Source organism: Schistocerca nitens, chromosome 1 (assembly GCF_023898315.1).
Source record: "Schistocerca nitens isolate TAMUIC-IGC-003100 chromosome 1, iqSchNite1.1, whole genome shotgun sequence".
In the NCBI taxonomy this organism is placed as follows: domain Eukaryota; kingdom Metazoa; phylum Arthropoda; class Insecta; order Orthoptera; family Acrididae; genus Schistocerca; species Schistocerca nitens.
Genome location: NC_064614.1, coordinates 1005856314 through 1005869347, shown reverse-complemented (window position 1 = coordinate 1005869347; position 13034 = coordinate 1005856314). Strand labels below are relative to the sequence as shown.

General features: G+C 44.2%; 1 protein-coding gene across 1 annotated transcript in view; it reads right to left on the bottom strand.

Annotated features, from left to right (window-relative positions):
* Positions 1-2114: 2114 nt before the first annotated feature.
* Positions 2115-13034, bottom strand: part of LOC126219283 (glucose dehydrogenase [FAD, quinone]-like) — a 103555-nt gene continuing 92635 nt past the window's right edge. Inside the window, exon 6 of the mRNA XM_049942144.1 lies at positions 2115-2453. Within this exon, the coding sequence (XP_049798101.1) occupies positions 2115-2453 (339 nt within the window). The remainder of the gene's footprint in view (positions 2454-13034) is intronic.

Genomic DNA, 13034 nt, shown 5'->3' with positions numbered 1-13034 from the left:
CTCTTCTTGGCTAGGAATACTCTTTTTTCATGGTCTAGTCTGATTTTTAACTCGTCCTTCCTCCGTCCAGTATGGGTTATTTCGCTGCCTAGGTAACAGAATTTCTTAATTTCGTCTACTCCGTGCTCCACAATTCTGATGTTAAGCTTTTCGCTGTTGTCATTTCTGCTACTTTCGTCTTTCTTCGACTTTCTCTTAGTTCATATTCTATACTCATTACATTGAACAGATACTGTAGTTCTTCTTCACATTCTCTGAGAATAGCCGCGTCATCAGTGTATCTTGTCATTGATATCCTTTCATCTTGAATTCTAGTTCCACTCTTGAACCTTTCGTTTATTTCCGTCACTGCTTCTTCAGTCTATAGATTGAATAGTAGAGGGGGAAGGGGGAAAGACAACGTCCCTGTCTTACGCCCTTTTTAGTTCAAAAAATGTTCAAATGTGTGTGAAATCTTATGGGACTTGACTGCTAAGGTCATCAGTCCCTAAGCTTACACACTACTTAATCTAAATTATCCTAAGGACAAACACACACACCCATGCTCCGCCGGGACCAGCAACACAGTCTATGACCGCAGTGCCCTAGACCGCTCGATATCCTTTTTTCTTTTATTTTAGTGCGAGCCCTTTGTTCTTGGTCTTCACTCTTATTGTTCCCTCTTGGCTTTCGTGCAAACTGTATATCACGCCTCTTTCCCCATAACGTAACCCTATTATTTTCAGAATTTCGAACATCTTGTGCCATTTGACAACGTCGAACGCTACGCTTTTTCCAGGGCGACAAATCCTATAAATGTGTCTTGATTTTTATTTAGTCTTATTTCCATTGTCAACCGCTATGTCAGAACAGCCAATCTGGTACCTTTACCTTTCCTAAAACGAAATTGATCATCATTTAAGAGATCCTGTGTTAATTATAGACAATGAACAAAAAACGGGAGGCTGAGTGGGGGGTGGGGGTAGAAAATGAAGGGGATGGCGAGTTCTGTGTGTTTCTGTTGCTGGTGACAGCTACTCAAGCGCCGGGCGGCTGCTAACTGGCGCTGCTGGAAGCTGCACTGCGATTGACGTCTCTGCAATTAGAGGACTGAAACTCCTAACAACGTCGCACTAAGACACTATCGGAGAAATCAACTATCTGCAGTAACAGAGTTAGGACGAAGTACATTGAAAGTGATCCAACTGATTTTTGAATCAAACAATTTTCGTTCATTCTTTTTTTGAACCGTCGTCTTTCCGAAAGCGAGTCCAGAGTGCTAACACAGTGCTAATTCGCTCGGTGAGAGAAGTTCTGCTTTCTGCCCCCTGTAAAAAAGAAATATGTTATCCTGGTTAATCATGGCACACTCCTTAGCAGAACATCGTGTCGGCCGGCAGTCAGTGATTTTAACTCCTGACGTCGATGGCAGACACAAGCCCCGCCAGGGTAGCCGAGAGTGCTAATGCGCTGCTTCCTGGACTCGGGTAGGGGCGCTGACCCCGGATCGAATCCGCCCGGTAGATTAACGACGAGGGCCGCTAAGCCGACCAGCCTGAATGTGGTTTTTAGGCGGTTTTCCACATCCCACTAGGTGAATACCGGGCTGGTCCCCAAGTTCCGCCTCAGTTACACGCTTCACAGACATTTGAAAACGTTCGTACTCTATCCTGACTTAACTAGACACAGACAGCTGGGGTACACTACTTCCATCCCAGGGGGTTTCGGGGTGGCGTCAGTAAGGGCACCCGGCCACCCTCTGCCATTAACACTGCAAAATCCGTACTAACAAAGCCGATCCCGCGTTGGAGCGGGACACAGGCCCCTAGAAAGAAAGAAAGAAAGGTCGATGGCAGACACAACTATCGAAAGCTCGAGTTTTTTAATTGGAGTGAAGCGGCACGCAAACTGAGAAGTTATTAGAACACAGTCGTTAAAACTGATTATTATCGACCCAGTTTGTTCTACACTCGAAAATCAACTAAGGAAACTTTTGCGTACTCTCAAGGAAGAAGAATAGTTTCTTTGAGAGTAATTCACGATCTACAGACGTCAGTCTGCAGGAGGAATGTTTTAGACGCAATAGCGCGGAAAAATACCACGAAATTTGCTGACGGGTCGTCCTTTGGAGAGAGCTACTGGACGGGCTGCCCCCAGTCCTGCTTGATCATGTCGGCGGCCTTCTCGGCGATCATGTAGACGGGCGCGGCGGTGTGTCCCGAGGGCACGGCGGGCATCACAGAGGCGTCGACGACGCGCGCGCCCCGCACGCCGCGCAGGCGCAGCCGGCTGTCGACGACGGCGCCCATGGCGCAGGTGCCCGCCTGGTGGTGCAGGTTGAAGGCCAGCTGGCGCACCGCGCACGCCCAGTAGCCGTCCGAGCCGAAGGTCTCCCGCTCGCAGCCCGGCGCCGGCACTCGCAGCAGCCGGCTGTGGTAGCGCCGCAGCGGGCCCGACTCCCCCAGCGACGCCGCCTGTAACAGCGCCGTAGCTGCTGCAGACAGTGTTCCGACATAGCTCACCGAGCAACCACCGCAACTAAATCCAAACAAGAAGAGAGAGAACTCTGCGATATATAGTGCCGATGATGCAGTTCTGCTAGCAGACAGTAAAGATAATCCGCAGGCATTTTAACACATATTTAATGTGGCAACCGGAAACATAAATAGGGTCATGTCCATACAAACAACCAATCGTATGACCAAAACTGTTGATCCAATTAGATACAACTAGAGGTAGACGGAAAAATGACTTTTGATTATCTTGGTATTGAAGTGTCCAGCAATGGAAACGTCGAGAGGAAGTCAGAGAACAAGCAGAAAAAGCAAATAAAGCTTCAGGGTGTCTAAATGATACTGTTTGGAAAAATAAGTGAGCCGTGGTAAAAATTGCTGTTCAGAAGAGCGCGCTGCAGCACGTAGTGTAAAGCAGTCGCCCTCCGTTTCTGGCGGTGGCGCCGCTGTGGCAATCGCAGCTTTGGTGTCTCCCTCTGCTGGGAAAGGGGAATGGTTGCTTGTTCAGGTGCATTTAAGGGGCGCTATCAGCAGGGAGGTTAGTCAGTCAGTCTGAGTCGAGGCAGTCGGGGTGAGTCTGGGTCAGTCACTCGTCACCAGTTGCTGGTCTGTCTCTCGTTCGTATTTGTGCGGCAGTGTGTCTCTCTGTCGTCCGGAGTGCTAGTATGTGTTAGGCCACCAGTCTGCTCGAGTTGCTCGGGCAACGGTTATTGGCTGTTGAATCAATCGGGTGGTTGGTCGCGCACTGAGACACAAGATGACTTGTCTGCCTTGAGCGTCGGCGCATGTGAGGTCCCCACGTGAGTCCAGTGGGCCGCGCCGTATAGAAAGGGGTAGTGGCTTCGCGGTCGACTCGAGAGCAACAGGAGTCAAACCACGGCATCGGGCTTGCCGGTGCGAGCTGCGACGCCGTGAGACGGGAGATCGGCGCGCCTTCCTGCGTCCGTTGAAGCGGCTGGCAGCGGACGGTTCGGGAGAGGGTTTTGGGGGTGCTGCGCCAGGTCTTCGCCAGAAATCACAGTTTATTAGAAGTTAAGTGATTGGACATATGTGATTTCATTTACTTGTTAAATTCTACTTGTTTCTTGGTCAGTCTCTCCTCCCCAGCTTTCTCGTCTGTCTCCCGTCCGCATTTGTTAGGCAGTTAGTGTCTGTCTGTCTGTCTGTCTGTCGGTCTGCTGTACGTTAATAGCTGCCTCTGTCACGTTTGTCGCATTCGGTGTTAACGAATTTATTGCTTAAGGTGTAAAGGCCGAATTCCTGAAATATGTTTTTATCTTGCATATCATCTTGAGAGCCGGTATATGTGTAATGTGGACCATGTTGGTTCATTTTATGTAAAACTGCACTTCATGGATTTTATTTAAATGGTCATTTTGGTATATAACGTTCCCACCCTTCCACCGTAAGAGTGTTAAAAACAAGTTGCACTTTCAGTGGCAAATAATTTTAATGTTAGTGTTTTGTACCATTTCAATCCCTCCTACGGGGTGCATAGTTATGTGTTTGTGTGAGTTGTTAAAAATTTAGTTCAAAGTTATCTGGTTTGTTGCAGATTTGCACCAGTGTGGTCTTTCAGAGGTTGTTGTGAGCGGTCCTGACTACGGCCGTGTTAAAAGGGAGCGGCAAGGTTCTCAGCCCGAAAGCTCATACTATCAAATGCCTCTGAATGAATTGTAACTTGATATTTACAGGGTACTTTCTGATTATAATTTTAAATCTGTTTAAAAAAAGGCTTTTAGGAATAAAATTTCCATTTATAGAAAAAAAATTAATTTGTTTCATCAGTTACCAATTGGCAACTACTTCCACGCTCACATAGTGTGATTCAATGTGTTAATGTTCTCGATAAATCGCTAGTAAATAAAGTAAATTCTTAAGAAAAGGTTTTGAAAGTAAATTCACGGTTCAATAAGCATATACAGTGAAGCGCAAAAGAAACTGGTATATGCGTATTCCAATACAGAGATATCAAGTAGACAGAATACAGCGCTGAAGTCGGCAGCGCCTGTATAATACAAAAAGTATCTGTCGCAGTTTATCGAGATCTAAGTGAGTTTGAACGTGGTGTTACAGTCGGCGCACGAGCGATAGGATACAACATCTCCGAGACAGCGATAAAGTGGGCATTTTCCCGTAGGACAATTCCACGAGTGTACCGTGAATATCAGTAATCCGGTAAAACATCAAATCTCCGTCGTCTCTGCGGCCGGAGAAAGATCCTGCAAAAACGGAACCGACGATGACTGAAGAGAATCGTTAAACATGACAGAAGTGCAACCCTTCCGCAAATTGTTGCAGATTTCAACGCGTGTTAGCGTGGGAACAATTCAACGAATCTTCATCGATATCAGCTTTCGGAGCTGAAGGCCCACTCGTGTATCCTTGATGACTGCACGGCTCAAAGCTTTACGCCTCGCCTGGGCCCGTCGACACCGACATTGGACTGTTGGTGTCAGGAAACATGTTGCCTGGTCGGACGTGCTTCGTTCCAAATTGGATATAATGGATGGACGTGTACGGGTATGGAGACAACCTTATGAATCCGTGGACCCTGCATGTCAGCAGGAAACTGTTCAGCTGGTGCAGGCTCTGTAGTGGTGTGGGACATGTGTAGTTACGTCTAGATACAACCTGACAGGTGACAAGTACATAAGCATCCTGTCTGGTTACCTACATCCATTGATGTCCATTGCGCACTGCGATTGACTTGGGCAATTCCAGCAGGACAATGGGACACCCCACATGTCCAGAGTTGCTACAGAGTGGCTCCAGGAGCACTCTTCTGCGTCAAAACACTACCGCTGGTCACCAAATTCCCCAAACATGAACGTTATTGAGCATATCTGAGATGCCTTGTAACATGCTGTTCAGAAGAGATCTTCACCCCCTCGTACTCTTATGGATCTATGGACAGTCCCGCAGGATTCGTGGTTTCAGTTCCCTCCAGGACTACTTCAGACATTAGTCGAGTTCATGCCATGTCGTGTTGCGGCACTTCTGCGGGCTTGCGGGGGCCCTACACGTTATTAGGCAGGTGTACCAATTTCTTTGGTTCTTCAGTGTAGATGTAAAGGCAAGAATATTCAAAACGGTAGTGAAACCAACTATGATACATCAAAAACAGAATGACTGTTGGAAACCACTGACATAAAAATTCTGTGAAGGATTACTAAGAAGATGCCGCGAGATAGAAGTGAAATCATCAGAAAAGCATGAATGGAACGAACACCTAGACAAGATGAAGATTGTGAAAATCGTAAGAATTAAATCCAGGGAATAGATGGAGCGACACCTTCAGGGTAGACTGAGGAGTACCGAAGGAAACAGGGTTTAGCCTAGAAAGGAAGAAAGGAAGGAAGGAAGGAAGGAAGGAAGAAGAAGAAGAAGATGATGATGATGAAAATATAAAATTGGAAAACAATATTGCTAGTGAAATTCTCTATGTAAATTGCCTCAACCTCTTTGCACTGTGTCCATCTCCTGATAAATTTCCTAATTCAGTCGTGGTGCATCGCGCATCGCCTCCAAAACTTCGTCCTATGACGAAAATTTGACTTCGCGTCGTTGCTCCTTGGTTAGGTAAAATAAGTGAAAATCACTTGGAGCTACGTCAGGACTGTACGGTAGGAGATCTCCCAGCTCAATATTGAGATCTTGAATGCTCTGGATTGTTATTCCACGCCTGTGAAGATGGCTGTTATCCTGAACCAAATTACATCTTTTCAAAGCTACAGTGTCCTGTTCGTTCTTGTTTTGGGTTTCGGGTCTCGCAGTAGATCTCAAAGGATGTCACTCTTCGCTGTTTGACCTTCAGATGTGTAATCAATCAATAGTGGATATTTCATATTCCATTATACCGCCATCACCAATTTCCCTGCAGAAGCCTGACTGTTACTGTAGGTGAAGGTGGATGTCTCTACACCGTGCTCTGCTGCTTACTCTGTGCTTCGTAGTGATGGATCCACGTTTCATCAACGGTTGTTATGAGGATGAGAACATCTTCTCATTCCTTTCAAAATGTCTTAAATGTAGTTTCGACCTTTCGAAATACTATTTTTTGTGTTTATAGGTCAGCTGACGGGGTAACCTACAATCACAAGTTTAATGACTCGCAGGCGATTGTACACGGTAAATTGTAGATAATGTTCAAATCACGCGCAATATCGGCAGATATCGTACCATTACAATCAGGATTCCTTGGCTCAGGTGACACGATGCTCCTATTCGCTTTTTAAGTGATTGGTCCACCTGAACGTTGTTCAACGCATACAGATACACATCAACTTTCTAAGCAATATGTGGACTTGTAAATGTTCGCTGCCATTCTGTACAACTATCTCAGTTGCCACATCACCTCCTTTTCACAAACTTGTCGCAAGTACATATGCCTTTTCCCTTTCTAGTAAGTATTTTTCTTACTACTTCCAGAATCGATAACAGCACACCAAGAAATCTTGGAAATAAATAATTATGAAAATGATACCCAGTACCAGTGTTTCTGAGCTATATGTGTATCATAGCCTAATTACTGCCTTCTCTCTTTACTAGCGTGTTTCGAGATGTACGGGTCCGCTGTTTTCTAATTTGACAACCAGGATGGCCTTTCTGTCACCGCAGTCGTCAGTTACACTAATCGAGGGATTTAGTGTGCACCATCTGTTTGAGAATCGTTAAACTTCGTTCTGTATGTTAAAATGCTTTGAACTGTTTCGGTGTCGCCCACTATGAGATGGTGATTGGACAGCAGCCCAGTATTTGTACAAACGAGCGTGGAAAATCGCCGAATAACCAGAGTCTCGCTGGCTAGAATTCTACACAAACGGTTTTAAATGCTCCACGTAAGATATGATTCCGGTCACGCTAGCCTCCCTGCCCCACAAGCTGTTACGCTGCATGTCAAGCCACACGGCCAGGTCAGGCTGTTTATTGTTCTGCGTTGAGTTATATACTGTCACATATGTGCCAGGTCGCAAATAATCTTGGCAGCTTCAGCCTATCCAAGATACAGAAAACGAGTCACCCTCTTCATGTCTTCACTGGTGATCTGATATGAGCAGGAATTCAGCTGTTCACTGAACCAGCTCAACTTATGTACAAGATCAACAGTGGCATTAAGGCATGTCAATGGGTCATTCCTGTTAACCTGTAAATCATAAACTCGAATTACATCGTATTTCGGTTGAGAACACTTTTCGACTTATACATTGTAGCGGAAGGGACTTACCTGGCGACCTGGCACATATGTGACAGTATATAACTCAACGCAGAACAATAAACAGCCTGACCTGACCGTGTGGCTTGACGTGCAGCGTAACAGCTTGTGGGACAGGGAGGCTAGCGTGACCGGAATCATATCTTACGTGGAGCATTTAAAACCGTTTGTGTAGAATTCTAGCCAGCGAGACTCTGGTTATTCGGCGATTTTCCACGCTCGTTTGTACAAATACTGGGCTGCTGTCCAATCACCATCTCATAGTGGGCGACACAGAAACAGTTCAAAGCATTTTAACATACAGAACGAAGTTTAACGATTCTCAAACAGATGGTGCACACTAAATCCCTCGATTAGTGTAACTGACGACTGCGGTGACAGAAAGGCCATCCTGGTTGTCAAATTAGAAAACAGCGGACCCGTACATCTCGAAACACGCTAGTAAAGAGAGAAGGCAGTAATTAGGCTATGATACACATATAGCTCAGAAACACTGGTACTGGGTATCATTTTCATAATTATTTATTTCCAAGATTTCTTGGTGTGCTGTTATCGATTCTGGAAGTAGTAAGAAAAATACTTACTAGAAAGGGAAAAGGCATATGTACTTGCGACAAGTTTGTGAAAAGGAGGTGATCTGGCAACTGAGATAGTTGCACATAGATACAGAGGATTTTGTAGGGGAAAAGAAAGGATTCCAAGGTGTAGTCAAAAACGGATCACCTTTGCTCGTACATGGTGTGCCTCCGAAAAGTCGCCAGTTGCATTTTGTCTGGGGTTTAAGCAGCTGTTTCCAATTTCGTATTTGCAAATGTGTAACTGGAGTCAGCACAAATGTGTTTCCATGCAACGTCCCATGTCAATGAAAAGTGTCAGTTTGTTTCCTGTTACACAAAAAAAGGATTGTTAAAGTGGAATTTTACTTTGCCATGCGATATAGCGGTCCCAAATCAGTCTAGTTCGATATTATATTTCACGGCATGTATTAACAGGGAGAGTGATGCACGAAGATTAGCCAGCACTCCCACTGCGACAGCATCGCCCTGGCCAGTGCTGATTCCTACTACCATGCAGCAGCAATGTTCAGTCACTGCTGGAGACGGTTTCTTCTTCGTGTTTTACCGTCCCCCGTTAATATATATAGCAAGAAAATTTAATACAGATCGGAACAAAGACGAATGGGCAAGCAAAACTTGGCTTAAAAGTCATTATGTTTGTAACGCTAAACAAACCGACGCTTTCGGTCGACACTAGGAGTGACATGAAAGATGTAATGAGCTATACTTGTTTACTAAACCGAAATAGTGGATATCGTCAAAGCACCTGGCGAAAGGCGCCTGACGATTCTTTGGAAAGTCACCTTCTACAGTGGAATGAAAAATGTCGTCTAACTGAAAGGTATAAAAAGGAAAGATTGTTGACGGAAATAACGATTCTGTTGGACAGTCTCGCCATTTCAGCCCTGCCCTGCGACCAGTTTACGTAATCTCGGCCGTCAGAAGCCTATCAGACTCGTTCGCAGATTGTTGTTGTGGTGTTCAGTCCAGAGACTGGTATGATGAAGCTCTCCATGCTACTCTATGCTGTGCAAGCTTCTTCATCTCCCAGTACCTACTGCAACCCACATCCTTCTGAATCTGCTTACTGTATTCATCTCTTGGTCTCCCTCTATGATTTATACCCTCCACGCTGTCTTCCAATACTAAATTGCATGGATTTGCATTCCTACTCCGAATTTTTCTTTTGTTTCCTTTACAGCTGGCTCAATATACAGATTGAGTAACATCGGGGATAGACTACAGCCCTGTCTCACTCCCTTCCCAACCACTGCTTCCTTTCATGCCCCTCGACTCTTATAACTGCCATCTGGTTTCTGTACAAATTGTAAATAGCCTTTCGCTCCCTGTATTTTACCCCTTCACCTTCAGAATTTGAATGAGAGTATTCCAGTCAACATTGTCAAAAGCTACTGTCTACAAATGCTAGAAACGTAGGTTTGCCTTTCCTGAATCTATTTTCTAAGATAAGTCGTAGGGTCAGTGTTGTCTCAAGTGTTCCAACATTTCTATGGAATCCAAACTGATCTTTCCCGATGTTGGCTTCTACCAGTTTTTCCATTCGTCTGCAAAGAATTCGTGTTAGTATTTTGCAGCCGTGGCTTATTAAACTGATAGTTCGGTAATTTTCACATCCGTCAACACCTGCTTTCTTTTGGATTGGGATTATATTCTTCTTGAAGGCTGAGGGTATTTCGCCTGTCCCATACATTCTGCTCAACAGGTAGTAGAGTTTTGTCAGGGCTGGATCTCCCAAGGCTATCAGAAGTTCTAATGCAATGTTTTCTTCTCCCGGGGCCTTGTTTCGACTTAGATCTTTCAGTGCTCTGTCAAATTCTTCACGCAGTATCATATCTCCCATTAATTGGCAGATTAATGGTCGTATTTGTTTCAGCAATCTGGAATTCATTGTAGAACATACACTACTTCTTCTACAAAGGACTTTTCAAACATTATGCAATAATCCATTATCAAACAGAAGTTTTACTTGAACTCCATAGTGTTTTAACAGAGCAGGTATCGTGTACCTTTTTCTTCCTCCAGTCTGGTGAACGACGAATTGATCTAGTTTTAGGAACACCGAGAGTTTAATGTATAATCCAAACAATGGTGTGTCAGAGGTGAATTTCTACTGAGCACCAGAATAAACTGTAGAACAACCAAGGAAATTATTTTTCTAATCTTTCGAGTAACCATGAGGCTACATACGTTATCACAGAAGTAAGTGCCAATTTGTAAGTAGATTTACACTGTATGGCTGTCTTCTTACTTTAAAAGTGTGTCATTTTAGCAATTTTTTTTATTTTCCCAATCTCCTATATGTTCGGTACGAACCAGAAGCTATTTTGCTGCTCTGATTTTCGCAAGTATGTTATTGCCTACTAATAGAATTTGATAGGTTTACTTCGTGATTGCGCTCTGTTGCACAGTATACCGTACAGACACTGCCGGAAAAAAATTAGTACACTTTTTCAGATGTTTCCAATTCACACAAGATTTACTTTTGCAACAGTGCACGTATAGCACATGTAACGATCACGTTTACAGATCAACAGCACAAGCGGTTCTGAGGTGCAAAGCACCGAACCATGCTGAAACGCCCGTATCAGTTACTTGGTGTAGACTCCAAAGACGGAAATGCAGGTGCTGACCCTGGCAGCCAGTCGATCGTACAGATGGGGAATACTGTTCTGAGGTACGTTATGCCATGCATGATCGACCTGTTCACGCAGTTCTGTGACAGTTGTAGGTTGGCGAATTGCACGAGTCGCTTCTCGTCGCATCATATCCCACACGTGCTCGGTTAACGACGGGTCCAGATATCGTGCTGACCAGGGAAGTTTCTGAACATCTTTCAGAGCACATTGGGTTCCACGGGCACTTTGTGGGCGAGCGTTATCCTGCTGGAACAGCACATCACCTTCCTGTTGGAAGAGTGGCAAGAGAACGGGTCTGACCATATTCTGATCGTGCCGAGCACTGGATTACGTGCCCTCCAGAAGCAAAGGTGAGTGAGATTTGTAGCTTATCTCACCCCAGACAGTAAGGCCTTGGTGGGGGCGGTGTGTCTTGGAAGAACGCACTCTACGAGACAGCGCTCAGCCTGTCTTCGTCGTACGCACAAATTATAACACTCCCGTCTGCTACTGTTATACCATAACCTTAAAGTGGGAAGCAGATAGTAAAATGGAACTATTCTGTTAGAGTAATTATGGTATAAAGCAACAGAGCAGTGTTACCCTCTGAGAGGAATTTTGTTTGTGTTGACCCTGAAATACCTAACGGAGGTAGCTTATCGGAAGCGAAAGTCAGAATTACGTAAATATTCAAACAATAACAAACAATATTTTACCTATTTACACTGTTCAAAGAATAAAGAAAACGGCCGCCAGGCTAATTAGGCAAGAGAATGATTGACATTCTTGTTCAAGAGCCGGCCGTGGTGGCCGTGCGGTTCTAGGCGCTACAGTCCGGAGCCGCGGGACTGCTACGGTCGCAAGTTCGAATCCTGCCTCGGGCATGGATGTGTGTGATGTCCTTAGGTTAGTTAGGTTTAAGTAGTTCTAAGTTCTAGGGGACTGATGACCTCAGATGTTAAGTCCCATAGTGCTCAGAGCCATTTGAACCATCTTGTTCAAGAAAATAGGTATGAGTAGCTTTAACGGGCAAACACAACCTCTACTTTGCCACACGCGAGTGTAATGAACTCTGGCATCTGAATACAGTATGTTCACGTTAAGGTTGGAGCTACCAGATCAGAACAAACTATTTGCATAAATATAACCTTATAATGCTACTCACTATTACTTTCAAGGCTTATTCAAACTGAATGGTCTTTATAACATTACTTTTAATATTCACTGTAGAATCATAAATTGCACATAGGTTCAGTATTACTTTTCAAACATTTTCCTAGTTGACATAAAATTGTAAATGTAGTTCACTGCAAAATTATGAACTGATTACAGGTTAAGTCTCTCTCAGCTACATACTGAATGAAAGAAAGATAAATGGAATTCACTAACAGGTTACTTCTCACTGTCTTTTGAATAAAGAAATTATTGTTTTCATAAATAGTGGTCTTCCTATTAATCGTTATCTAGCATGAGCACTATAGATAGACTGTTGGTCCTGTTACGCCATTAATGTGCACTTTTAATACACAAGTGGAGCCCAATATTGTACAGAATTTGACTTGAATAGCAAGAGTAAGTAAAACTTTCTATAATTAAGTAACTCCGTGCATTTGAACTACTTTCAATGGAGGGGGGGCCCTTAATCTTGACCACTGTAGTGGAGCAAACTAAACACACTGTCAATACACTAGAGAAACAAGTACTTAGCAAGCATGAACATATAACTCTCAACAGTTGCAGTTCAGAACTTTTACTGCAGTGAAACACAACTTTGAGATATTTGTAAGATCCTTTCAACAAACAATATTAATTTTTGCACACTCTAATGCCATATTAATTTTAATATGCCTTCAATAAAGGACACTCGGTAAATACTTTGGCGTGGGAGGGGCCCTAAGTGGATATGTGACTCAGGATAAATCACAGTAGGTACAAGAATTCAGCGAAATTTTACCTCATATTTGTGTTCACTATAACATCCTATGAGCTGATCATGTGTTCCATTACAGTGATAGCGCTATGTGGTTGCGATTGCATGTTTGTAGGTGGATTCGCAGTTAGAATTGCTGGCGATGATAGATGATAGATACCAATTCCAGAATAGTTCCAGGTCCTTATCCATCCATCCGAGGCA